The 27,105-nt window shown below is 35.5% G+C and overlaps 1 protein-coding gene across 1 annotated transcript in view; it reads left to right on the top strand.

Moving 5' to 3' along the window:
* Aspm (assembly factor for spindle microtubules) overlaps positions 1 to 27,105 on the top strand; it is a 54,391-nt gene that overhangs the window by 19,896 nt on the left and 7,390 nt on the right. Inside the window, exons 9-22 of the mRNA XM_010635414.1 lie at positions 803 to 944; positions 1,500 to 1,630; positions 2,119 to 2,294; positions 4,290 to 4,435; positions 4,526 to 4,611; positions 5,118 to 5,336; positions 7,217 to 7,424; positions 7,518 to 7,660; positions 7,756 to 7,884; positions 11,159 to 11,353; positions 15,820 to 19,326; positions 20,049 to 20,447; positions 23,692 to 23,858; positions 25,149 to 25,242. Of these exons, the coding sequence (XP_010633716.1) occupies positions 803 to 944; positions 1,500 to 1,630; positions 2,119 to 2,294; positions 4,290 to 4,435; positions 4,526 to 4,611; positions 5,118 to 5,336; positions 7,217 to 7,424; positions 7,518 to 7,660; positions 7,756 to 7,884; positions 11,159 to 11,353; positions 15,820 to 19,326; positions 20,049 to 20,447; positions 23,692 to 23,858; positions 25,149 to 25,242 (5,742 nt within the window). The remainder of the gene's footprint in view (positions 1 to 802; positions 945 to 1,499; positions 1,631 to 2,118; positions 2,295 to 4,289; positions 4,436 to 4,525; positions 4,612 to 5,117; positions 5,337 to 7,216; positions 7,425 to 7,517; positions 7,661 to 7,755; positions 7,885 to 11,158; positions 11,354 to 15,819; positions 19,327 to 20,048; positions 20,448 to 23,691; positions 23,859 to 25,148; positions 25,243 to 27,105) is intronic.

The following is a 27,105-nucleotide window of genomic DNA, read 5'->3' as shown; positions in this document are numbered from 1 at the left end:
TAAACCCCTTAGGGACTGCAAAGGTCAGTGGTTGTGAACAGCATAGTATTCTATCTTAGAAGCATATTTTACGGTTCTATAAATAGACTTAACCTTTCAGAATTTTAAGGAAACTTCAAAGATGAAACAAATACGTAAATTAAGGTAAATTTCTCTGTCTTGGTAGGAATTCATGCTTTCATCTCTATATTATGTTAATGTAGGGTCATAGAATATAATTTAATATGTTGTTAGTAGTTTCTAATTCTTTTAAAAACATATTAAATTAATTTTATATTTGTCATTGATGATGAAGATGTCTGAACTTCCCAAATTATCTTACACCAATGATGGCGAGCCTTTTAGATTTTTCAATTATGTCATAGGTTCACCACCACTGTTTACAGATGATTTTCCACTTGTTAACTATTATTATGAGATTTTGAATAGATTTCTGGTGTACTTTTCAGCACCTACTTAATGGGACAATAATAATAATTAAATCTGAATAACACGTACATGTGTGATAGTGCTTTAACATAAAGGAAAAAATTAAATTGTAAGCATTGCTTGTCATATGATTAAAAATTTATCTTAGTCCCAAATTTTTTTCATTCTAAAGTATAACATATACACGAAAAAAATGCATAAAGCATGTATTTACAGTTTAAAGAGGTTATCACATAGCCATGACTTTTCCATGCTGTTTTGGAAAAGATCGTAGCTAATGTCTCAGAAGGCTGTTGTCTGCCCTCCTTCAGGCTCGTTCCTCTGCTTCTTAGAGACAGCATAAGCCTAAGTTTAGCTCTGATTTTCTTTTCAGACAGTTTATGGAGAGCTCATACCTTTGGAAGATAATAGTGATGTCACCGGGTTGGCTGTGTTTATTCTGAATCGCTTACTTTGGAACCCTGATATAGCGTCTGAATATCGACATCCCAGTGTTCCGCATCTGTACAGAGATGGTATTTTTGCCTCCATTGCATTTTCTCCACACTATGTATACATGGCCTCTTATTATTCCTGTTTGTATGTGCGTATTCATTTCTCAAAGAAACCAATCTAAATAGGTCTCTATTTACCCTTTCCTTCACTCCTGTTTTTTCTCCATCACCGTTTATAACTATTCTTATTTGTTGTCTCTACCTACTCAGTTCTCCCAACAGGTTGTAAGACCTATGGAGTTATATTTGTTTGTTATAGTTTGTTCCTGAGTATCTAGCACCTAGGATGGTGTTTGCATGTTCATTAAATGGTGCTCATTAAATATTTGTTGAGTGAGACCAGCTAAATCTCTAAATGTTGCCATGTCTAATTCCATGTTCAGGAATTGGACATATTAAATACTACCTGCCTCATAGAGTTGCTGTGAGGATTCAGTGGTTCTCACTTGTAAATCACCAAAACAGACATGGTATTTTATTTGTACATGTTACTATTTTTTACTGGCATGTTATTATCATAAGGTTCAAGATGCCTTTCATAGATAACTTGGTGTGCTTTTTTGTATTTTATTGAAGGTCATGAAGAAGCTTTGTCCAAGTTTACATTGAAAAAGTTACTGTTGTTGGTCTGTTTCCTTGATCATGCTAAAATTTCCAGACTGATTGATCACGATCCTTGCCTCTTCTGTAAAGATGCTGAATTCAAGGTACATTTTTCATTTGATACTTTTGATTGATTTTATGGCATATTTTCTCTTTAGAAAGAAAGTTGGTCTTCCAAAGAGTACTGTTCTGGAGTCAAATAGGAGTGAACATCTATCCAGTGAGTCTCATCAGTAATTGTGAAAATACTTGTTCTTTGTTGGTTGACTTTTCAGTAGTGTATCATCCTTCCATCTCGCCCTTAAGATGGAACTTAACGATGATTGTAAGGAATTAATTTGGAGAGAAATTTCTTTCCTAATTTAGATGTAATGTATCAGTGATTACTGCTAGTTTTTGTAGTATATTAATTGTGAGCAATTTGTAAAGAAGTCTTGGAAATAGATGAAATTTGCATCATTACCATGTAATATGATACTGGCAATCTTCTTATGGAACCATTAACTGTATACCTGTGATTTGAAGGATTTCTTAAAATTGTAGGTCCGATGATAATATTGAAATATAACACCTTCAACCTGTTTCTTTATAGGCTAGTAAAGAAATTCTTCTGGCTTTTTCACGAGATTTTCTAAGTGGTGAAGGTGACCTTTCCCGTCACCTTAGCTTACTGGGATTGCCTGTTAGCCATGTTCAGACACCATTTGATGAATTTGATTTTGCTGTTACAAATCTTGCTGTAGACTTGCAGTGTGGAGTGCGTCTTGTGTAAGTATCAGAAATATAATTGTCTGGCTTAACGAAGATACACAGGAAGTGTGTGGAAAACATCGTTTTCTGTACAGTTATTCTTTCACATAATAGAAAAAATTTAGAGTTAAGAAAGCTGGAATTTCTCTTTCAGAAAAATGATGCATCAGTTTAAGATGCAAAAGTCTCGTCTTCTCTCTCACTTTTCTGCCAGCATATGATTAGAATTTGATGTCTCAGAATAGGAGTTAGGAAGAACGTAAAACTAATTAACATGTAAAACAAATAGCACCTTATATCAGCAGTGGTTTCGTGAGTAATCATTTGAGACTATTTAGTCTCAGAAGTCAAGAAAATGAGATGAAGAGGGAGAACGACGGGCCAGGTGTTATACATTGGAATGGATGCATGAACTCGTGGTATCCAACTTCAGACTCAGTATTTTCCCAATAACAGACTGGAATCCTCAAAATTGACTTTGTTTTGAGTAATGAGTGCCAGTTTCTACTTTGGAAGTAGTTTTTACGATGTTACTGTAGTTGGCCTTGTTAGGATTTCTGTATTGAAAATGGTCTTGTTTCTAGAGAATTCTCCATGGTATGTTATGTTCTTATCAAGGAAAGACTTTTAAGAGTCAAAGAAAAATATTTTTTTTTTATAGCTAAGAAATGTTTTTCTCTATATTTAAGTTGTTAAACCAGAATAGCCAATTAAACTGAAATGTGGGAAACACACAGTTAATGGCTTTCAATTATTTCTGCTACAGTAAAGCTTCCTGAACTCTGTATCTGACATGGTATCTTGTCATATTTTGAATTGCTCATATGCAGAGCCATTGAGGTCTAGTCTGCATGCTGAAAATCAAATGAACTAAAAACTGATTAGGGAAGAAGTTATTGTATACACTTGTTAACGTCTTTGTTTTAACCAGATATATTTAGTGTATAAACTAAAACCCTTATATCCATGTCTCATGAAGACTAGTTGAAGGAACTGTTAATATTTAGAGAAATAAAACACAGCACTCTTAGACGTAAATGTCTTCAGGTACATGAAGGGCTATCTTAGGCTAACAGGTGATTAAATTGCCAAAGAAAATAAACATATAAATAATATTGATATCCAAATAACAATATCTAAATACACATAAATAATATCAATAATATCCAAAAGTTTGGGAAGATGAATGTTGGTTTGGTAAAAGACTGTCAGTCTTCAGGCCCACCTAACACCAGTTCACAGTGTGGGGAGGTTCAAGCAGAGGTCAGAGGACTACTTGGCCAGAGTATAGGGATTCTTTGATATTTATGAGGAAGAGATCCCTACACTGAGTTTTTCAAAATCAACATATATGTCCCTTTCTGCTAAGTTTCCATGAACAGTCTTTTCTGAATATTCTTCAAGCTAATAGTCTTTAAGAATTATAAATCTGTATTTCAGATGAACAGTTTTTGTACAGTCTAGATCATTTGCTGAGAATATTTTACTATGTAATTTTGTTCATTTCAAAAATCTAAGCCACCACACCTATTTTAAGTCCACCAGCTTTCAGATACATATTTGCGGCTTCCTTTTTCTGTGGAAAAATTGACTGTTTTGTAGTGGACAAAACATACTAACCTCGATGATGTTAAAGATTTGAATTAAAACTTTGGAGTACCTCTATTCCTTAGGTACTCACGTATTTTTTTAATTTTTAAAATTATATTTTACTAGTGCATGTTACTGTTAGATGATTGGGTCTGTTCTGGGAAGTTGATACATGCATTTAGCATATCTTAGTCAATTTCAATTCTTTTACCACTCTCTCTCCCCTAACCCCAATTTAAATGAGAAAGTATTTGCTAACTGTGGAGCAATGCAAGTTTGAATTTTTGGTAGTCCCTTTAACTTTAACATCCTTAAACTTTTGAGATTTATGTAGGTAATAGCTATATTTAACTGGAGGGACTTTTTTTTTTAAATGATGTATGTTTATATAGCAATTTTATCTGAAAATTATTTTACTGTTAGGCGAACCATGGAACTTCTCACTCAGAACTGGAATCTTTCAAAGAAACTCAGGATTCCTGCAATAAGTCGTCTTCAAAAGATGCACAATGTTGACATTGTTCTTCAGATTCTTATGTCACGAGGAATTCAATTAAGTGATGAGCATGGTAAAAAATTAGTAAAGATAAATTGTATTTTTCTCACTGAATATTGATAAGTACGTACATTATGCTAATAGATTTCTGTTTCATTTTTAGGAAATACTATCCTATCTAAGGACATTGTGGATAGGCACAGAGAAAAAACTCTTGGATTGCTTTGGAAAATAGCATTTGCTTTTCAGGTATTGTGTTTGGCACACTACTTTATATTAAATTTGAATGCTGATTTATAAAATCAACTTGAATCACATAAAAACTGACAGTAATAACCATCAGTGAGGTTTATTCTGTCCCAGGGATTGATAATTGTTTTATGTATGCCAGTTTAACCTTCATTACATACCCATAAGTTCAACGTTAAGTCTGCCTCACAGCTGAGGAAACTGACGCTAAAGTATGTTATTGCTAAGAATTAGATCTGAGAGTTGAATGCAGGCTAGTGTGGCCCATATATCATGTTCTTAGTCACAACAATCTACCAGTTCTATGTCGTTTATATTTGCCCTTTAAAGAAAAGTTTTATTAGTGCTAAAATATACATGTTGGGCACTTCTTAGATTGTTAAAATCTATGACTAGGTTATATTTTTTTTCAGACTTATATAGTTTCTCTAAATAGAAGTACTTTGATTTCTGGGGATTTAAAAGAATACATAAAATAAAGTTTTATCTTTATTTGTATGTTTCAGGTGGAGATCTCTCTTAATTTAGATCAGTTAAAGGAAGAAATTAACTTTCTGAAACAAACGCAGAGTATAAAGAAAACAATGTCTGGATTATCATGCCATTCTGATGCTGTTATAAATAAGAAAAATGAGAGGCAGAGTAGTGTCTTAGATCACTACAGCGAGAGTGTGAGACTATTGATGGATTGGGTAAATGCTGTGTGTGCTTTCTATAATAAAAAAGTAAGTTCTTTTGCTTTTATTTTAACCCAATATCTTTAAATAAGTAAATTTTGCTTAAAGTCAAATTCAATGTATGAGAACCTTTCCATTTTTAAATAGTTTATATATACAAGCAAACTTTTTCTCAAATGAAGATTTTGTCATATGTTGTATTGTATATAAACTTTCACCAGTTATACAGTGTGTGGTAATTTTATTTATCAGTAAGAAAAAAATGACCATAGATAAAAAGCTTTGATAGAAAATGCTTAAATAGTGCTGGCGATTTAGCTCAGTGTTGTCCCCTCCTGCTTGCAAGCGCAAGGTCCCCAGTTTGATCCCCGGAACCAAAAAAAAAAAAATTTAAGTAGAAATGGGACACAAAATGACCAGAGTCTTACAATAAAGATAAATGCAAGTAAACCCACCATGTGGAAAGACACAACTGAGGACCCTGCCACTGTGCAAAGGAAAGAAGCGAAATCGAAGTTGAGTTTTTCTGGAGTAAACTTGTTAGGTTGGTACTGTGTTACTGTATGAAATAAACTTTAAAGTGCAAGGATATGAAAATAAATTGCCCATACATAAAACAACCTGGTGAGGTTTATAAAACAGGAAGAGTGATAGTACATGTAATTAAATACAGTAAACTATTAAACCTCGAAGTTATTAGCAGAGAAATTGTTGACTATGTGGGTAATCTGGGTCTTATGTAAGTGCCGGAGAGCTAAGTAAGATGCAGTTCATTATCATTGTTCATGAATCCCATGGTAGAAAAAACTTATTTCTAATGCCAAAGTCAACACTGGGTCCGCTTTATGGAGGGTCATTTGCCGGTGTGCCTCACAGATGGCTTCCATTTCCTGGGAAGGCTCAACAACAGGATACTGCACCTTCTTGCTTCAGCTCTCAGACTATGAACACACATCCTTCCCATGGCCTGTTCAGTGGTGTGCTTTCGCCATTTCTGCACTTTTTTTATTATTGATTTCTACTTTAAAATGGCCCTCACATGTAGTGCTGAAGCACTGTATAGCCTTCTTAAGGGAAAACTGAACTCTAAACATGAATTAGATTAGCTTTATTTGGGCACTGAGTACACTGCTGTTGGCTGTGACTTTAATGTTACTGAATCAGAAACACATAAAATGGAGTTATGTATTGATTGGCTGATGAAAATGTAGTGACCAGAAGCCCACAGGAACTTAAACCTGTTTTTTCCCCTGTAAGCAGTGATTGGTTCATTATTCCCTCCTTCAGTGTTCAATTGATAAATGAGAATTGACTATAATTGTTGTAGCTTCCTAAGAATGCCATAAGAAAATACTTTAAATTGGCGTCTTTAAAATAGAATCTTATTCCCTTGATTCTAGAGGCTAGAAATCTGAAACCAAGGCGTTGGTCATCCTATCCTCTTAACTAAATGCTCCAAGGGAGACACTCCAAGTTTTGGTGGTTGTCAGAAATCTTTTGATGTTCTTTTCAGTTGGTACATTATTCCAGTCTCTGCCTCTGTAATCATAGGATATTCTCCCTGTTTCTGTCTGTGTGTCTCTCTTCTAAGGAAACCAGTCAGATTGGTATAAGAATCCAATCTGTATCAGTGTGACCTCCCCTCAATTATTGTCTGTAATGTCTGTTTATAGTAACGTCACATTCTGAGGTTCTGAGAGGTATATGAAGTCTTGAGGGGCACTAGCCAAGAAGCCAGCACAATAATATCAAAATCTGCTTTTGAGAGGATAAAATTCAATAATTAAGAATTTGGTTGTGAATATGGTCTCATACTAGGTGTTAGCAATTAATATGCATTTTAGCTATTAAAAGGAAAGAACGGCCTACAAAACATTATTAATATTTTAAGTACAACTAATTTTTTTTTTTTTGGCATTTCCAATCAGGTGGAGAATTTTACAGTGTCTTTCTCAGATGGCCGTGTGTTATGTTACCTCCTCCACCATTACCATCCTTGCTATGTGCCTTTGGACGCTGTATGTCAGCGTACTACTCAGACTGTGGAATGCACACAGACTGGCTCGGTGGTATTAAATTCTTCCTCTGAATCTGATGATGGTTCTCTGGATATGTCTCTTAAAGCGCTTGATCACGGTTAGCCTGTTTTCTTGATTAATTTTTCTAATTCTCAGCCCTGTCTGGTTTTTGACTATCAAGTCTGATTTCTCTTTTTCACTTACGTAATAGAAAAGAATTCAGAACTACACAAAGAGCTTCTAGAAAATGAAAAGAAAAATTTTCATTTGGTTAGGTCTGCAGTGAGAGATCTTGGGGGGATACCTGCTATGATTCACCATTCAGATATGTCAAATACAATTCCAGATGAAAAAGTAAGTAAAAGAAGTTTTTAATTAATAAATCTCAGACTGATAGTAAGTTGTATATTCTCTGTTGATCTGTTTTCATCTTTTGTGTTTGGTTTTAGGTGGTTATTATGTATTTGTCATTTCTTTGTGCAAGACTTTTGGATCTTCGTAAAGAAATACGAGCTGCTCGACTTATACAAACAACATGGAGAAAATATAAATTAAAAAAAGATCTAAAACACCATCAGGTAATCCTAGAAAGCAAAAAAAAAAATAATAATAATAATAGTAATGACGTGAATTGTCCTTCTTAAAGGGCTAGTTGTTTGATTCTTTATGTGTAATTTCACATTTTTATGAATACGTGAAGTGATTGAGGTACTTTTAAAATTGTTTGTATATATTTTGAAGTAGGAAAGGATGAATGTTTCCTCTCAGTTGCTGCTTACCTGCCTTTGATGTGCTTTCCAGCCTCTGGTCTACCTTTTCACCTAGTCTGCTCCAGAGGAAAGGGAGTAACTTACCTGCTTGGTATTTGAGAAAAATAAACCAAGGATGTTTGACTTACATAGCTCTTCCCTTCTTTCTGTAGGAATACCTCGATCCCAGGAGCAGGGATTTTCGTGTAATTTTTTCATATTGTGCTCTGTGAGACTTATCCTCAACTAGGGCTATTTGGGCCTTGGTATCAAGTTTCTAAGTTTGCAATAAGTAAGAAGGCCATTTTATTTGTCATGAAACCACCTTCCAGTTTATTTTTTGTTAGTTTTAAAAGTGATACTTTGGTTTCAGTTTTTTTATTTTTCACAATGTTTAGAAACCGCATGCAGAATAGAGATATTAGTTATTGGCTCTGTTTGTGACCCCCCCCCCAGTACAAAACTTTACATAGCACAGTATAAAAGAAGGGCTTTTTTTCCCTTTAGATTTTGAGAAAAATTCTTTTTGGGGGGCTGAGGGTGTGCAGATACTGAAGACTGAACCTAGGGCCTTCACACTGAGCTACATCTGCAGCCTTTTTATTTCTTATTTTTTATTTTGAGACAGGATCTTGCTAAGTTGCCTGATCCTCCTGGCTCAGCCTTCCAAAGTGCTGGGATTACAGGCATGTGCTACCATGCCTGGTGAAATTTTTGCTTTTAAAAACCCAACAGATGGTTCCCTTGTTCAAGGTAACAAATTATTTTGATCCTTTTATCTCCCTGTCCCCTTTACTAATACTGTCTTTATTTGGAAAAATCAAATAAGCAGCCATTGTTTAATAAAATTTATCATAGACATTTTAGAAATACACTCCATCCAGTATATTGCTCCATTTTTAATTGCAGTGTATTTATGAGCAAATTTCTAATAGCTGTCTAAACCAGCTGAATTTTAGCATTAAACATGTTTTCTCACGTCATGTTTGACTTGGGAAAATCACTAATTGAAGTGACTTTTCTCTTGTCCCATTCAGTGTCCTGGTCATAACTTGAGATATGGGAACCCCTTATGCTCACAAATGGTCCTCTCTCCTACTGTGTAGGCTCTGTGCCTTATATTACCCAACCCTTTTAAGGGTCTATCTCTTTTCCCACAAATCACTTTGAGAAAAACTGGACTCCAACTGTACTGTTGGAACCTCGTATGAGAATTATTTTTCCAAAGTTTTCAGGGAAAACTTCCTAATCAGTCTTCAAGTTGCTTGTTTGATACATTGTATGTTAGTGAGTTTTCAAATTGTAGAATCAGATGTCCGTCAGAACATGTATTTTGTTTTATTTTCTAAACCATGTACCCTTGTTTTAGTCAGCTGTTTACTTTAAAGGTTTCTTAGTTTGGCTTCTAGCCTTTTCTTTACTTCTTTAATACAAAGAGTAGAAAGTTTCATTTTTTTGAAAGGCTAAATTGAAAGAAATTTCTGTATCTATGATTAAACTGCATCCCTCCGATCTGATCACTGCTTCACTCCCTTCCTAGTGCCTGTATCCCCTCTCATACAGTTTCACTAATATCCACTTCCATCTTTTTCATTCAGTGCTTAAGCCATAGGCTCCCGAAGATGCTAGTTTAGTAAGTTTGTAAGCATTACCTTGATAAGCTGGTTTTAGGTTTTATTTATTTCATTATTATAATTCATACATTAAATTCATACATTAATTAAATTGGAGTTCCTTGACTGTGTATTTCTGAAACATATCCGTTTTTAAAACATTATTCATTCATTTTTTATAATATGGGTATAATTTTAATTTGAATCTCTGTAGCCCTAAAGGCCATAGATTTTTCAGGTAGCCCTGAAACATAGGTTTAACAGTGATGTTAGATGATTTAATCAGTTTGCTATACTTAATTCCCCTAGTCTAGTTTTAAAACTGTCTAGTCTCTTCTCCTCAGTAGAATGGCCCAGTATGTGCCCTTAACATTCCTTAGTATTTGTTTCGATGCATTGATTGCCTTTTTCATGTTTTAGAATGACAGTTTGATCTCTTCTATAGTTGTGTTCTCATACTATGTGGGCACTACACTAACTGATTGTTATTTATTAATAATTAGACACTAAATCTGGTTTCCATGTAGAGCCCTCCCCTTAATAGTAGATTGTCCCAGACAGCAACATACAAGGTTGTCAGATGTTCTCTAAGTTGTTCTTTTGCACCAGAGGAAATAACTCCAGTTCAGGCGGAGTAAAGCATTTAGCACTGGGGGGTATTAACAAAATGACTAAGGGCGAGGCCTCTGAAGCCAGAGGACCTGGTTCAAGTTCTGGCCACAAGCCATTTGATTGCTTTGCTTGTTTCCTCATGTTCACAACATAGTACCTGTTCATTTATTCTTACAAGTTCCAAATGTATAATTTATGAACTGTTTAGATTGGTGCTGGATATAAAATGTATTATTGATGGTGGTTCATTTTTAGAAGGGCAAGAAATAGAGATATAAAGGGAACTGACCTCTAGTGTTCCTAAGGCTACTGCTGTTGGCCATTTCAGATACCACTTCTCACAACCCAAACTATACCCTCTTCTCATGAGTCTCTATGGCTTAATGCCATCCTGTACACTACACCTAAGGAACTGGTATTTTATTTCCCCCCTTTTGTGAATTACTTTGTTCAGTTTTAACAAATAACGCTACCTTATACTGCAAACCATTTTTTATATATTCTGTCCCTTTCCTAAAAGTCAAGCATAAATTCACAATACCCAAACCTGAAAAATATACCTTATTATAGTTCAAATTGTTTTTATCTTGTTTACTGGGGATCTGTGATAGATACAACACATCTGTGGTCTTCGTGTAGACTGTTAGGAACCTTTGTGTCATCACACAAGTAAGTCTGCAAGCCCCATCTGTCAACCCTTTCAACTTGCCCAGAAGTAGCTATTTTCCAGCTGTGAACACAAACTGGGAGGAAGAGGGGGCTGATTTATTTCCAGGATCAATTTGATTAGTGCTTAGCAATTGATTATCTTACAAAGAATAATTTAAAGTCTTAAGTAATTAAGTTTTAAATTCACATGTGCTTTGTTGTTTTAAAAGGAGAGAGACAAAGCTGCAAGAATTATTCAATCAGCTGTAATCAATTTTCTAGCCAAACAACGACTGAAAAAAGAGGCTAATGCAGCATTGATCATTCAGAAATGCTGGCGAAGAGCCTTAGCACAGAGAAAATTATTAATGTTAACAAAGGAAAAACTGGAAAAAATTCAAAATAAATCAGCAGCAGTTATTCAGGTATAGTATCCTGGACTAATTTTTAAACCTACAAGCTTTAACAGTATTTTTAAAGGTAGAAAGCATAATGTGGTAAAAGTTTTTAATAGTTATATTTTAGGATTCTTTAATACAATTGCTTCTAGAGTCCGACAAGTTTCCGAACCTCCAGTGGATGCCAAAATCTTCAGATGCACAGTCCCTGTGTACAACAGTGTATTTGCACATAACCTACCTTCACATTATCTCTGCATTACTTGTAATACCTAGGGCAGAGTGAATGTCAGGAGTTGTGACATTTTGTTTACGGAATTGTGACAAAGTCTGTGGAAGTTCAGTTCTCTCCCAGATGCAGTCAATTTTCTCTGTATGTCTTCGAGCAGCTATTTATTGAATTCTAGCCTGTGCTGAATTTTGGAATGTGCTGAGCAGAGGGGTTTGTCTGTACTTAATTTAACAAATACTTAACACATCCTTGCTACCTGTAAAGCTCTGCTGTATTCAGCATAAGGTTGAAAGAAGACTGATGCGCCTTCTTTGCTCTGAGGGAGAAATATTCTAGTTCCATACCTCCTGCTGTCTTGTTTGTTTATATTAGAGATTTGCAGTCTTCATCTCCATAGGACATGCTGGAATAATACAGCTTTCTACTTTGTAGATCCGTATTTCCAGCCAAGCTCTCCTTTTTATCTTTACTGAGTCCCCAAAACTTTTTTTTCAGGATAGATGTATATATTTTCTTCTCTAATCCATTTAGTTGGCCTGTAACATAAATAGTGCTTATAATTAGCCAGTAGAATGCCTACATTATTTTTCTTTGTAATAAAAATTATGTAAGATATCGGGCCAGGGACTTAGCTCAGTGGTTCCGCTGCCTACCTCGCAGGTGCAAGGTCCACAGTTCGATCCCTAGTACCATCTTTTAAATCAGTAAATAACATTGCATTGTATTGATGTGCTTCAACTTTTTATCCATTCAGCTATTAAAGGATATCTCAATTGCTTTTGATTTTTGGTATGAATATAAAGCTTGAGTCAATACTTGTGTGTAAATCTTTTCATGGACTCTTAGCTACTTTGCACAGGCATCTGGGAATGTGATTGTTGGTCTGTAAGACTATTTTTTGCTTTCTAAGAAATGGCCAGACTGTTTGAAAATCTCTGTAGCCGTTTGCATTTCCACCTGTGATGAACAGGAGCTCCTGTTGCTCCTCACGTTTGACGTCGCAGTGGCTTGGCTTTAGGATCCCTGTGCACGTGTGGTGGACCAACTGCCTTCTCAGTTTGCGGTTCCCAAGGGCAAGTGTTCATCACCTTTTCACAGGCTTATGCATCCTGTGTATGGTGTCTGCTCTGCTTGTATCTTTTGAGCACTTTTAAATTCGGTTCTTTGAGTTTTTACTATTGAGTTTTAAGAATTGTTGTATTAGATCTGCATTTTATAAATACTTTCTCCAGTCTGTGGCTGTCTTCATTCTTTTTTCATGTTTATGTTGGCCATTCCGTGTCTTTTAGAGAGCAGCCCTTTTTAATTTTAAAGAAATCTAGCTGATTAAATTTTCTTTCACAGGTACAACTTTTTTGGTATTATATCTAAGAAGTCATTTTGAAACACAAAGGCACTTAGAGTTTGTACTGTCATCTTTCAGAGGCTGCAATCTCAGTTTTTTTCTTTTTTCTTTTGGGACAATTACCCAGGCTGGGCTAGAACTGATGATTTGTTTCAGCCTGCCAGAGTGCTGTGATTACGGGCATGTGCCACCATGCGCAGCATCTTTCAGAAGTTTGACACTTTTGTATTTTACATTTAGATCTATTGAGCCGGGCGTGGTGGCGCACGCCTGTAATCCCAGCACTCAGGAGGCTGAGGCAGGAGGATCGCTGTGAGTTCAGACCAGCCTGGGCTACATAATGAGTTCCAGGTCAGTCTCAACTACATAGTGAGACCCTGTCTCAAAAAACCACGGAAAAAAAAAAAATTAGATCTATTGCTCAATTTAGTTTCTGTGAAAGGTAAGAAATTGATTTTTGTTTTTGTATATGGATGTTTGTTTTAGCACCATATGTTAAAGTAATGTTCTTTCTCAGTAATCTCTTTGTTCCTTTGTTAAATATCAGTATTTGGGCTCTTTATTGTCCTGATTTATTGGTTGTTCTTTTGCCAGTTCTATACTATCTTGATTACAGTAGTTTTTAAATAATAAACCTTAACTTTGTGTAGCATTAGTCCTCTATCTTTGTTGATCAATATTACTTTGTCTGTTTTAGGTCTTTCACTTCTAAATAATAAAATCAGTTTGCTGATATTAAAATAAAAGGTTGGATTAGGGCAGATTGTATTAAATGTGAAGAACTGACATCTTAATAATATTGATAGTTCTTGTACATGAACACGGTCTATCTGCTTATTTAGATCTTATCTCAGATATCTTTCATCAGAGTTTTAAATTTTTTCTATATATCTTTCACATATTTTTAAACTAAATGTGTAGTATTTGACTTTTTTGCTGCTAATATGAATGATGTTGTAGCCTACAAATTTATTATGTTTGCTAATTATGTCAGGATTTTTTGGTTAAAAATCTAGGTCCTCCTGTCGGCTTTAGTTATATGCAGTATAACTATGGAAAACTTTTTATAACATAAGCATGCCTTTTATAAGTGAATAAAGAGTGCAAACTTAGAACATTTAGTTGAAAAAGCTATATGCTGTACTCCAAAGTAAGAGCTATTTATTTTAAACAAATATATCACAATGCTGATAAAATTGTTATTGTAATAAGCAGAGTTGTTAGGAGAGGAAATGAACTTTACCACGTTATACAAACATGGTAAGCGTACTAACAGACTAGTGATAATTTAGAAGAAAGTATAAAATAAGCTGTCCACATTGACTCTGCAGTTTAACTTGAGGGTTTTATAAACAAATCCCTTGAAGTTGGAGGAAAGAATGACATCCACTGTTCTGGCTACTGTTTCATTTAATTGGCCTTTCTGTTAGGTAGCTTATAATACCTTATTTATGAAGAGTTTATAGTTTTCGAGGTCATTTTGCACAAATAATCTTGATTCCAATTGTTATAATTGCACATCTCTTCAAAGTAAGAAAAATAATATTATATACGTTTACCTCATTCTTAGGCTAAAGACTAAGCAAAGCCTCATGTGGCACTTAAGAGAGATAGAAAGTCATGAAACTTACGGAAAAGGCGGGTTGCACATCTTCTCTCTGACTCTCCTTGCCCTGGATAAGTGTCTAGATCAAGCATAGCTGCGTGCACGATGGGCAATGCTGTAGGAGAGGGAGGTACCCAGGCCTAAACTACGCGACTTATATGTCAGGGAGAAATTGTAGATGAGAAGGAAGAAACAATCCCTTGCTCCCATCTTACAAATGTTTGGAATGTTTCAGACAAGGTTATTACAAGAATATCTACAGCTTGATCACCAATAGGGTAAGGTTATTTAAATAGCATCAGCTGGAATCAGTCTGAGAATTGGTGGCCTTATTTGTTGAATCTGCATACTGTTAGGTTAACCAAGGGGTTACGTTATAACCCACTTTTTGAGAGAAAAGGTTTTTGCTTGTCAAATTTTTCCATTCTGCTTTTAAGCTGTGTGTACTAAATCTGATGAAAAGTAATTTTATTCTTATTGAAAATAATAACAATGGAAGTGACTTAACTCATGTACTTCTTAAACTCCTCCTATGTAGTCATTCCTTGGTATCCATCAGAGATTAGTTCTAGGACCCCAAAAGATAACAAAATCTATGCCTGCTTAAGTTCTTTATACAAATGACAAAGTATTTGAAGATAACCTGTGCAATTCATATCTTCCTGTATACTTTATACCATCTTGAGCTTATTTATAATGCCTTACAAAATCTAAGTGCATACTGTATAAATAGCTGTTGCACTTTGGGAAATAATGACAAGAAAAAGCCTGTGCATGTTTAGTATACATTTTTCTTTCCCTCTTGGGTTTTGGAACATTTTTGACCATCAGTTGTTTGAATCCATGGATGAGGAGCCCATGGATACAGCTCTGCTCATTTTATCAGGCCTATAATGTGAGAGAGTAAAGGGTGCTTTTTATGAAGTGTTTGTTTATATAACCATGAAATAGGGAGACCAGGTAAGATCCAGAAACTCATAGGAAATTACTTAGAATCAGTAAATAACCAGGAGTATTACTGTATTTTTCTTTTGTATCTTTTGCTTCTAATAGTACATAAATTTGCTTATATTTCTGATGACTATGATCCAAATACAGTGTAAATATAATTAAAATTGTAATGGATTTCAAAATTGGCTACAGCTGTGTTAATATAAAAGCAACTACAACAAAATGTTTAGCAAAAATACATTGGCTTTTAAAATTTAATGTGTTTTTTTTAGCAGAATGTAAGAAGAATTGATTATTTTCAAAATGTTAAGTAGAGAAAGCTGTGTCTATTTTACTTATTCCTTTTTTTCTTTTCTCAGGGATATTGGAGAAGGTACTTTGCTAGAAAAAGATTTCTGAAGTTGAAATATTATTCAGTCATTTTGCAATCTAGGATAAGAATGATAACTGCTGTTAGATCTTACAAGCGGTGTCGTTGGGCCACAGTTACAATTCAGAGATGCTGGCGTGCTTATGTAAGAAGAAAACAAGATCAAGAAAGATATAAAATGCTAAAATCATCAGCGCTTATAATCCAGTCTAGGTTCAGAAGATGGAAGCAACGTAAAATGCGGTTACAGACAAAGGCTGTGGTCCTACTGCAGAGAGCTTTTAGAGAATGGCATTTTAGAAAACGAGCTAAAGAAAAGTCTGCTGTTGTCATACAGTCGTGGTATAGAATGCACAAGGAACTACAGAGATATATTTATATTAGATCATGTGTTGTTATCATTCAGAGAAGATTTCGATGCTTTCAAGTCCAAAAATTATACAAAAGGAAAAGAGAGTCTGTCCTGACGATCCAGAAGTACTACCGAGCATATCTGAAAGGAAAGGCAGAGCGTGCCAACTACTCGCAGATACGAGAGGCAGCCATTCGACTGCAGGCTGCTTTCAGGAGATGGAAAGCTCGAAATTTACAAAGACAGATTAGAGCTGCTTGTGTTTTACAGTCATACTGGAGAGTGAGGCAGGATAAATTTCGATTTTTAAGCCTTAAGAAAATTGTTATTAAACTGCAAGCGCACGTAAGAAGACATCAGCAATTACAGAAATATAAGAAGATGAAAAAAGCAGCCATTGTAATTCAGACTCATTTCCGAGCTTACATTTCAGCCAGGAAAGTTCTAGCATCTTATCAGAAAACACGGTCTGCTGTGATTGTTCTGCAATCTGCATATAGAGGGATGCAGGCCAGGAAAATGTCTCATCATATCCTCACATCTGTTATAAAGATTCAGTCATATTATCGTGCTTACATTTCCAGGAAGACATTTCTGAGCCTAAAAAGTTGTACAGTAAAATTTCAGTCAATTGTCAAGATGAAACAAGCACGTAGACAATATTTGCGCTTAAAAGAAGCTGCACTGTTTATCCAGCAGTGGTTCCGCTCTCAAAAAATGGCTGCACGAAAGAGAGCAGAGTATTTGCAAAAGCGTGAATCTTGTATCACACTGCAGGCTTTTTTTAGAGGATACCTGGTCCGAAAGCAGATGAGGTTGCAAAGAAAAGCTGCTGTTTCACTACAGTCTTACTTTAGAATGAGAAAGGTGCGGCAGCACTACCTGAAAATTTATAAAGCAATTACTGTCATTCAGAATTACTATCGCGCATACAAAGCGCGAGTCAATCAGAGGAGAAACTTCCTGCAAGTCAAAAGAGCAGCTACCTGCTTGCAAGCAGCTTACAGAGGTTATAAAGTACGCCAGATAATCAAACAATCCATAGCTGCTCTGAAAATTCAAACTGCTTTTAGAGGTTATAGTAATAGGATTAAATATCAATTTGTACTTCAGTCCACTGTGAAGATTCAGAGGTGGTACAGGGCGTACAAGATTGTTTGTGATACGCGAAGAGATTTTCTAAAGACAAGGGCAGCTGTGATTTCCCTCCAGTCTGCCTATCGTGGCTGGAAAGTCCGGAAGCAGATCCAAAAGGAACATCAAGCTGCAATCAAAATTCAGTCTGTTTTTAGAATGATCAAGGCCCGGAAGCAGTTTAGATTGTTAAAAACAGCAACATTAGTCATTCAGCAACACCTAAGAGCATTGGCCGCAGGAAGGAAGCAATGTTTGGAGTACATTAAACTCCGTAGTGCAGTAGTGATGCTTCAGGCCGCATGGAAAGGGAAATCCCTGAGGAGACAGATTAAAAAGCAACACAACAGTGCTGTTATCATACAGTCGTACTATAGAATGCATGTGCAACAAAAGAAATGGAAAATCGTGAAAAAAGCTGTACTTCTCATTCAAATGTATTATAGAGCTTACAGTGTTGGGAGAGAAGAACATCAGTTATATTTGAGAAAGAAAGCCTCCATAGTAACTTTACAGTCAGCCTACCGGGGCATGAAAGTGAGAAAAAGAATCAAGGATTGCAACAAAGCAGCAGTCACCATACAGTCTAAGTACAGAGCTTATACAACCCAAAAGAAATATGCAACCTATAGAGCTTCAGCCCTTATAATTCAGAGATGGTATCGAGATGTTAAAAATGCAAACCATCAACGTAAAGAATATCTTACTTTAAAGAAGGCAGCAATTAAGGTCCAAGCTGTTTATAGAGGTATGAGAGTAAGAGGACATATTCAACACTTACACATGGCAGCCACTTTAATTAAAGCCACATTTAAAATGCATCAGTCAAGAGTGAGGTACCGTGCACTGAGAAAAGCAGCTATTATGATCGAAAGAAGATACAGAGCATATCATCAAGGTAAAATTCAACGTGAAAAGTACCTGACAACTTTGAAGGCTGTTAAAACTCTTCAGGCAAGTTTTAGAGGGGCAAGAGTTAGGCAGGCTCTAAGAAAGAGGCAAATCTCAGCAACACTCATTCAGTCATACTATAGAAGATACAGGCAGCAAACCTATTTTAATAAGCTAAAGAAAGTGACAAAAGCAATACAGCAAAGATACAGGGCAGCGAAGGAAAGAAACATACAACTTCAAAGGTATACCAAGTTGAGGCATTCTGTAATATGCATTCAGTCTGCTTTTAGGGGAATGAAAGCTAGGAGACATTTAAAAGTTAGGCATTTGGCTGCCATCCTTATTCAGAGAAGATTTAGAACTCTAATGGTGAGAAGAAAATTCCTGTCTCTGAAGAAAACAGTTATTTGGATTCAGAGAAAATATCGTGCAAAGCGTGACTTAGAACAATTCCTTCAGTTGCGAAAGGCAGTTATTCAAATCCAGTCATCATATAGAGGATGGATGGTAAGGAAAAAGTTGCAAAAAATGCACAGGGCTGCTACTTTGATCCAGGCTACTTTCAGAATGCACAGAAACTGTGTTACTTTTCAGACTTGGAAACATGCCGCTATTCTAATTCAGCAGCATTATCGAAAATACAGAGCAGCAAAATTGCAAAGAGAAAATTTTATCAGACAATGGGATTCTGCTGTGGTCATTCAAGCTGCCTATAAAGGAACAAAAGCAAGACGGGTTTTAAGGGAAAAACACAGAGCTGCTACTGTAATACAAAGCACATATAGAATGTACAGGCAGTATTGTTTCTACAAAAAGCTTCAATGGGCTACAACAGTAATACAAGAAAAATATAGAGCAAATAAAAAACAGAAAGCTCTTCAACACAAAGCCTGTAAGAAAGAAGAAATTTGTATTCAGACAACTTTTCAGGATATAAATACAAGGAAACAAATTCAGAAACAGCATGAAGCTGCCATTATTATTCAGAAGCATTTTAGAGCATTTAAAACAAGGAGACAGTACCTCTACCTCAGAGCAACAGAAATTTCTGTTACATTAACTGCCCCCAGTACCCAAGCAGTTATTTGTGTACCATCTTCTCACAGAGGCTTTCAGGTAAGTAGCATCCAGTAGATGCCCCTGGCTACCACACTAGTTTTAGTTACTACCAAATGCACAAGGTGAAGTTGTTGATCAAGCAAAGAAAATTGACTTCTGTCTTACAGAATTATTATAGATCATATGCCAGAGTCAAAAGTAAAAAGTGTTTGCAGTTCAGAAATTTATATGAGCTACAGTGGACCCTTAGCTTATGAATTCAATTTGTTAGTGAGGGATGGTTGAAACTCAGGTTAGTATAGGCTCAGGCTCCTCTACACAGCCGTCAAAATCTCTCCTGTGTACAGACAGATCTCAGTTTCTTTAGAGAGACAATGGTCCAAGATTTCTCAGTTAACCTCATGCAATAAAGGATGTGATGTTCCTTCCAGAACTTTGTAAGGGTCATATCTGTATCTGAGACCATCTGGAAGCACAAGCGGTCAGCATTCAGGTTATAACTCAAGACTGGTCATAAGTTCAAACTAAAATTCGGGTCATAATCCAAGTTGTTTGTATGTCAGGTTGGTCATAATTCAACAGTCCACTGTATTTAAACTGTCTTTAGCATGAAGTTAGTCTCTCAGCAAAATTTGTAAAGCATTATCTGAGTTAAAGGTGGCAGCCATTGTTAATGACTCTGTTTTTGGCTGTGACAGGACTAAAACTCAGTATGAGGCTATTCGATATGGGGACATTCTGACTCCATAGTGGTATAACACGTCTCTGCTTGTTCACAGGAAGCAGAGTATCATTTGCAGAGTTGGGCTGCACTAACAATTCAAAGAGCTTTTCGTAAAATGATGATAAGAAAACTGAACACACAGAAATGTGCTGCCCTACGAATTCAGCCCTTCCTTCAGATGGCTGTGCATCGGAGAAGATTTATTCAGCAGAGAAGAGCTGCTGTCACTTTACAACATTGCTTCAGGGCATGGCAAGCCAGAAAACAGTTCTTACTCTACAGGAAAGCAGCAGTGGTTTTACAAAACCACTACAGAGCTTTTCTGTCTACAAAACGTCAAAGACAATGTTATTTACAAATCAGAAGTAGTGCTATTATTATTCAAGCTGTCATGAAAGGGTTTATACAGAAACGGAAGTTTCAACAAATTAAAAGTAGCACCATAAAAATTCAGGTATTTATGTATTTAAATGTAAATATCTCAGCCTTCACTTTGACCAATATTTGCTTGATTTCACATACCAAAGTGAGTGTAAGCAAGTCATAAAGAGTAATACTTAATTTTAAGTGATCATTTTCTTTTCCACAAAGTGAAACATCAGGGAGTTAAGAAAAAGGGGGGGAACCCATAAAATTTAGACAAAATAGTACAGAATGAGGATCGTTCTGGCCATAATCACCCTATGCTTCGTGAATTTCAGTAGGTATTAATTATAGCATTCCATGAACAGCTTTACGACTCACATTTTTTTATTTGAAAAATTTAAGCTGAGATCAAGTATTACATAACATAGTGTAAGTAAAAATAGGATAACTTCTGATCTGCTGAGCAGAGCTACTTAAGTTAGACATACTTCAGCGTGAAGCAATTTTGGCTTGTAAAACACTTTATTTTGGTTAATGTGTTCTCTAATGCATGAGGAATGTAGAATATTATCTTCCTGAGAGAAGAGTTAACTTTTAGCACAGAAAAAAGACAAATCTAGGCATTGAATTTGAGTACTTCAGCTATTAAGTTCTGCCTTCAGTGGTCTTCACATTGACCATGGATGTGATATGTTAGTATCTTGCTAGGTTGTTCTTACGCTTAGAAATAATGTTTTTATCCAACAAATGTCTGATGTCCCATGTGCTGTACTGTGTGTTAGGAACAGGCAGTGAGTACGGTACTTAGAACTTAAATTGAGCAAGGAAAATTGTTGCTGGAAACAGGAGGATCTAAGCTAGTCTTTATGGTTAGAGAAGGCTTCCTTGAGTGACATAAAAGTTGCAGTGTTAGGTGAGAGGATGAATTGGACATAACCAAGTAAACTATGTAGAAGAGATTTTTCTTCTTGATGATTACACGGAAAAACAAACTAGAGAGCAAGAAAAAGCCATATAAGACTACTGATCATAGAAGGAATAAAATTGTAGCTAGTTTGCAAGGTGTGGGAAAAAGTTTAGTCTTTGTCTTCCAGACTCAGAGAAGACATAGAGAAGCTTCCCTGGGAGATGGTCAGGATCACATTTTAATTTTTAAAGGCCACTTCGAATGAAATGTGAAAGATGGACTGTAAAGGGAAGGGAGCAAGAATAGAAGCAGGAAAACTGGTTAGGAGGCTGCTGGCAGAGGGCGGGTGAAAGTCAGTGTTCAGCATAGGTTAAAGGAAGTGGTGATTATTAGCTTGATTGGGAGAGAACGGACACCTTGCAGCGCACGAACCAGGAGCCAGCAGATGGTAACGTTCAGTGACACGGAAGCAGGCATGAGCAGGTTTAGAGACTCGAGTTCAGTTTGGAACGCATGAAGTCTGCCGTACCGCACAGATAGGTAGTTGAGATATCTCTAAGGCAGTTGATTGTGTTTATCTGGAGTTCAGACGAATAGAGCTTCTAGAATTTGATTTGTACATTATTGGGATACAGTGATCACTGACATTGTGGAAAATACAGTGACACATCAGTTGTCGAACTCAGTTTGTTCGATGTGTGTTTGAACACTGAAAAGTTGGAGAAATGAACATGTTTTTCCCGTAAAAAATAATGGAAAAGCAAGTAATTGGTTCTGAGGTGAAAAATAACACATATGAATTCAATTTTTTAGGACTTTGATGAATTTCACAGTGCTTTCTTTAACTCGATAGTGCTTCTCGGTTTTGATTTTAGCTTTATTGCTGGTATCACTAACTTTCTCTGGAGTCGTGTTACAGCATTTTATGCTAATAAAGTGCACAGGAGAAGCACAACAACGGATGTTTTAACACACATGAGCACTGTATGTTGTCTGGGTGGGCAGCGCTTAGACAGAAGCCTCCCCTGTTGGTTTCTGCGGTGAGCTGCGACCGAGCTCACTCTGCCTGTACTGGTTTTTTCAAGTCAGATTTTCAGTTCAGCTGTGGAGCAAAGTTACAAACCCCGAGCAGATTTTTTCGAACTTTGCTGTTTGAGTAGTGGAAAGTTCGAGCATGGAGGTGTTTGACGACTGAGCTATCACTGTCAAGGGAACACCCTTGAAGAATGCAGGGGATGAGTGAAGGAAGAGGTCTGGGACGTGAGCCGGAGAGTGGACATTCAGGGACATTGGAAGGAGAGGCTGACACATGAGATTAACAAGGAAAGAAGAGAACTAGGAGATTATGGTTTCAGGAAACCAGGGAGTGAGAAAGAAAGGGAAACTCAAGTTTCAAATGCTACCAAGACAGTTCAGTATTAAAAGGTGTGTACTGGATTGTATTCAACAGAAATGTCAGAAAAGCCAAAATATTCTTGTATAAGACAGTCAACTGTGTAGTCTCTTTTGGAATCAAGTTATTAGATTTTATACATATAGTTTTTAGCCTACACTAGTAATCTTACTGCACACTGTAATCACTTAGAATCTTTAAATTTCTACTACTAATAATAATCTTTAAATTACTCTAGACATTCTAGTTTAATTGTATGGGCACAATTCAGGCAGTAGAATTTTTAAATGTTCCCTAGGTGATTATGAGCAACAAAGTTAAGGAACCAGTAAAAACACTGTACATAACAGAATACACTTATATATGCATTGGTATTCAGTTGTGTTTACATAAAAACAAATTTTCATCTCAATAGTAATTTGGACAATAATAGAAATCCTAATAACCATTTCACAAGATATTTACAAATATTTAAAAAGCTAGCTCCGCCACTTATTTTGTGATACCAGCAAGTCACTTAATTTCTCTGGAGTTTACTTATGTTATTGTAAGGTTAGTGCTTAGCTTAATAAAGTTGTAGCTGTCACCTAAGCTTTTATTCAGCTACAAAGTTGCCAGAATCAAAATCTGGCAGTCCGCAGGTTTCTCCTATAGGCTGGACACAAAAGCTAGAGTGCACGTGAAGGCGGAGGGTCTGTTTTCTTCCCAGGACACATGTATTCTCTTCTAACAGTAGACCCAAATCTGGCTTCTCATACATCAAACAGATCTTACAATTTTAAAATATCGGTTAGGGTTGTACTATGCTGGCCTAGCGCCCGATCACGGTGTATAAGTGATAAAGCACACAGTAGGAATTCGTCCCAACACCACTGTTCTCAGAGGGCTGAGCGCCACCCTGTGGTACTTAGGTTGTGATTTTATATCTGCAGTTGATTTTTGTCTTCATTAATCTCATATTAACTATCTTTAATAATAATTCTTCCAGTTTGCAGAACATAGACAATCATTGCATATTGCTGTGTTTAATAGGGTGCCTGGAGAAAGTATAAAGCTAAGAAATATTTATGTAAAGTGAAAGCTGCCTGCAAGATTCAAGCGTGGTACAGGTGTCGGAGAGCGCGCAGACAATACCTAGCTCTATTAAAAGCTGTTCAAATTATTCAGGGCTGCTTCTACACCAAGCTGGAGAGAACACGGTAATGTAGCTCTGTGGCAGAGTATGAAAACACAAGTGTGCATGTGTAGTAGTCAGATCCTTATATCAAATAACACTGCTTACTGATTTTTGTACACTTGATCTTAGCCAAAAGGCCGAGAAGCGATGCTTACTGATTTTTTTATTTAAATATTTGCTGGGCTTAGTTTATATAGTCTATTGGTGTTTCTCCATTAATGAATCAAAATATACCTCCTGGGCTATCTTTTATTGAGATAGAACAAAACCTTGATAATATGATTTAGTAAAAATATTTAAATTGATAAGGATGAGAATAAGGACACGTGGATTGAGAATGAATAAAATAATTAAGTTTTGGTTCTCATTAATATATTGGTCCCTTTTTTTGTTGTTGACTTAGCTGCTAGGAATTTTTTTGTTGCTTTGTATTTTTCTGTATAATCTTTATCCTTCACAATGAATGCCCTAATTGCCGACCTATTTATTCAAATTATATTTTCCTAGCCCTAGTTGATCTCTTATGTACATTTATGTAAGCTTGTTGCCACAGTAGAGGAATTTTTTTGTTTTACAGTAGAGGAATTTTTCTTTGCAGACTTGAATTGATGAGTTCTTGCAGTGGTGATTGTTTCAGCGTCATTGTTGGAGAGCTCCAGATTAGAGACTCCTAGGTTGACTCCACCAGAAGAAACAGTTTAGCAGATAGACAGCTCAGCACTAAAAGCTAGCATCTTATTTTCTCACACACAGTGGTGACTTTTTCTCATTGATGTTCAGCCTTATTTTCAGTCTTAATGTGGCCATAAGACAAGCTAATAGCTTTACTTTTTCTAGAATTCCAGGAATAGATCAAAGAGCTGGTCTTTCTTTTAAAATAGGTGACCATTTCTAATTTGTCATCTCCCAAGTCTTGACCACTTCTGTCTGTTTGGAGATTGACTAATACTTTATTCTTTACTTTATTTCTATCACCCTCTTGTTTATTTAGGTTTTTGTTTAGATCTGAATAATCATACTTTTTGATCTTGCTAAACCCTTCATCGTATCAGAATTTTAAAATATCTGAATTATTACTCATTGAAATATTACCAGTTGCAAAACTTTTTCCATTGTGTCAGTGTGTGTGTGTGTGTGTGTGTGTGTGTGCGCGCGCTCAAATTTTGATTGCTAGAACTGAAGTGTGAGTTATATTTTTTCCACTTCATTTTAATCTGTCGTTGCTTCCCTATGTTTATGTTCTCTTCAGTATGGCAGGGAGTAAGTATGAAATATATTAAAGTAATTTGAAGTTGCTTTCCATTAATTTCAGGTTTTTGAAGATGAGAACATCAGCAATTATCATTCAGAGAAAATGGAGAGCTATGCTTTTGGCAAGAATAGCTCGTGAGCACTTAATGATAAAAGTAAGTAGAAATAAAAATCAGTTCATTTATACAGATCTACTTTAAGAAATAGAACACAAATGAAATGTTTTGAAGTTCCATCTTTATATTTATTTTACACACCCCAACTGTAGTTAATTAAAACTATATACCTATAAAAATACTATTTGCTAGGATTTTTGTGATATATCTGTATGTATTTATAAAATTTTAATCAAATCCAAGTTTGAAGGGAAATCAGTGAAAATAGAGAATCTGTTTGGAGAAAATCATAATAAACTAGCATATTTTATTCCAATATAAGTCAAATACTTAATAAAATACTCTTTTAAGCCACAATTGGTTACCTATTTAAAATTTTTAACATCTGAGTTCTACAATAACTATATTACCTAATAGTATTTTATTAAATAAATCAAAATTAAAACACACAGTATTCTAATGTTCACATAATATTCACTGTGGCTCTATTGTATCTAATCACAATTATTACTCTTACTACTGAAACAGTATATGCCAAAGATTGGGTAAGTTCTTGTATATTTATTAATTTGATTGACCTTATGAAGTACATACTATTATCAGATCATAATAAAGTGAGAAACTTTAAAGAATTAAGTGGCTTGCTCTAGATCATTCTTGTTGATGGAGGTTTGTAAAAGAAACCTAGCTTAAATAAACTAACAATGTTAGTCTTTTCCTTCTCAAAATGAAAAGAATCGAAACGTTGGGAGGGAATGACCACCCGGCATCTTTTGGCCCTTGTACTTCCTTTTTGGTCATAGAGCTATGGGAATTTATACCCCCTTCCTTTTCTTTCATATTTTGCATTAGTGTGGCCTTCACACTGAGCTACACCTGCAGTCCTTTTTTTTTTTTTTTTTTACTTTTGTTTTTTTTTTTTAATTTGTTTTTTTATTTTTTTTTTTATTTTTTGCATTAGTGTGGCCTTCACCCTGAGCTACACCTGCAGTCCTTTTTTTTTTTTTTAATTGGTTTTTTTATTTTTTTTTTTATTTTTTGCATTAGTGTGGCCTTCACCCTGAGCTACACCTGCAGTCCTTTTTTTTTTTTTTAATTGGTTTTTTTATTTTTTTTTTTATTTTTTGCATTAGTGTGGCCTTCACCCTGAGCTACACCTGCAGTCCTTTTTTTTTTTTTTAATTGGTTTTTTTATTTTTTTTTTTATTTTTTGCATTAGTGTGGCCTTCACCCTGAGCTACACCTGCAGTCCTTTTTTTTTTTTTTAATTGGTTTTTTTATTTTTTTTTTTATTTTTTTTTTTATTTTTTTTTTTTTTTTAATTTGTTTTTTTATTTATTTTATTTATTTATTTTTTTTAATTTGAGACAGGATCTTGCCAAGTCAGTAAGTTTCTCAGACTGGATTTGAACTTGTAATCCTTGACCTCAGTATTACCTTCTCAAGCTACACTTGAAAAATGCTTGTGAAAGCATTGTAATTATGCCATTTCGTTTTACACTGAGAAATTCAGGAACCTCTAACGCAGAAATGACGAACCTTTTAGAGCTTTCAGCCATAACAAGCAGCTGGCGGTGGCACACAGGTTCTCCACCACTGCTCTAATAAGTTGAAAATACTGTTTCTATCTATTAGTGGTACTTACAGAATCTTCCTTGTGCAGACATCAAACTGCGTGTTTGATGTAGGCACATTTTAGAGCTGTAGGTGTTTCTTTGGCAGAGATGTGTTTCTTTAATCACACAAAAACGTAGGAGCCAGGGTGGTAGGAAGTGGATAAAATAATTTTAATTTTAGTTATTCAACAGATACTGGTACAGAACTAGCTAGTCAGAAAAAAGTACATTATTTTTAAGTAGAATATCTCAGTCCTATGAAATGAAAGTGTTTTGATGTTAAGTA

Source organism: Fukomys damarensis, unplaced genomic scaffold (genome assembly GCF_012274545.1).
Source record: "Fukomys damarensis isolate Sample0158 unplaced genomic scaffold, DMR_v1.0_HiC HiC_scaffold_11, whole genome shotgun sequence".
Lineage (NCBI taxonomy): Eukaryota > Metazoa > Chordata > Mammalia > Rodentia > Bathyergidae > Fukomys > Fukomys damarensis.
Note: the sequence above shows the minus strand (reverse complement) of the source record. Positions and strands in the feature narration are given on the sequence as shown.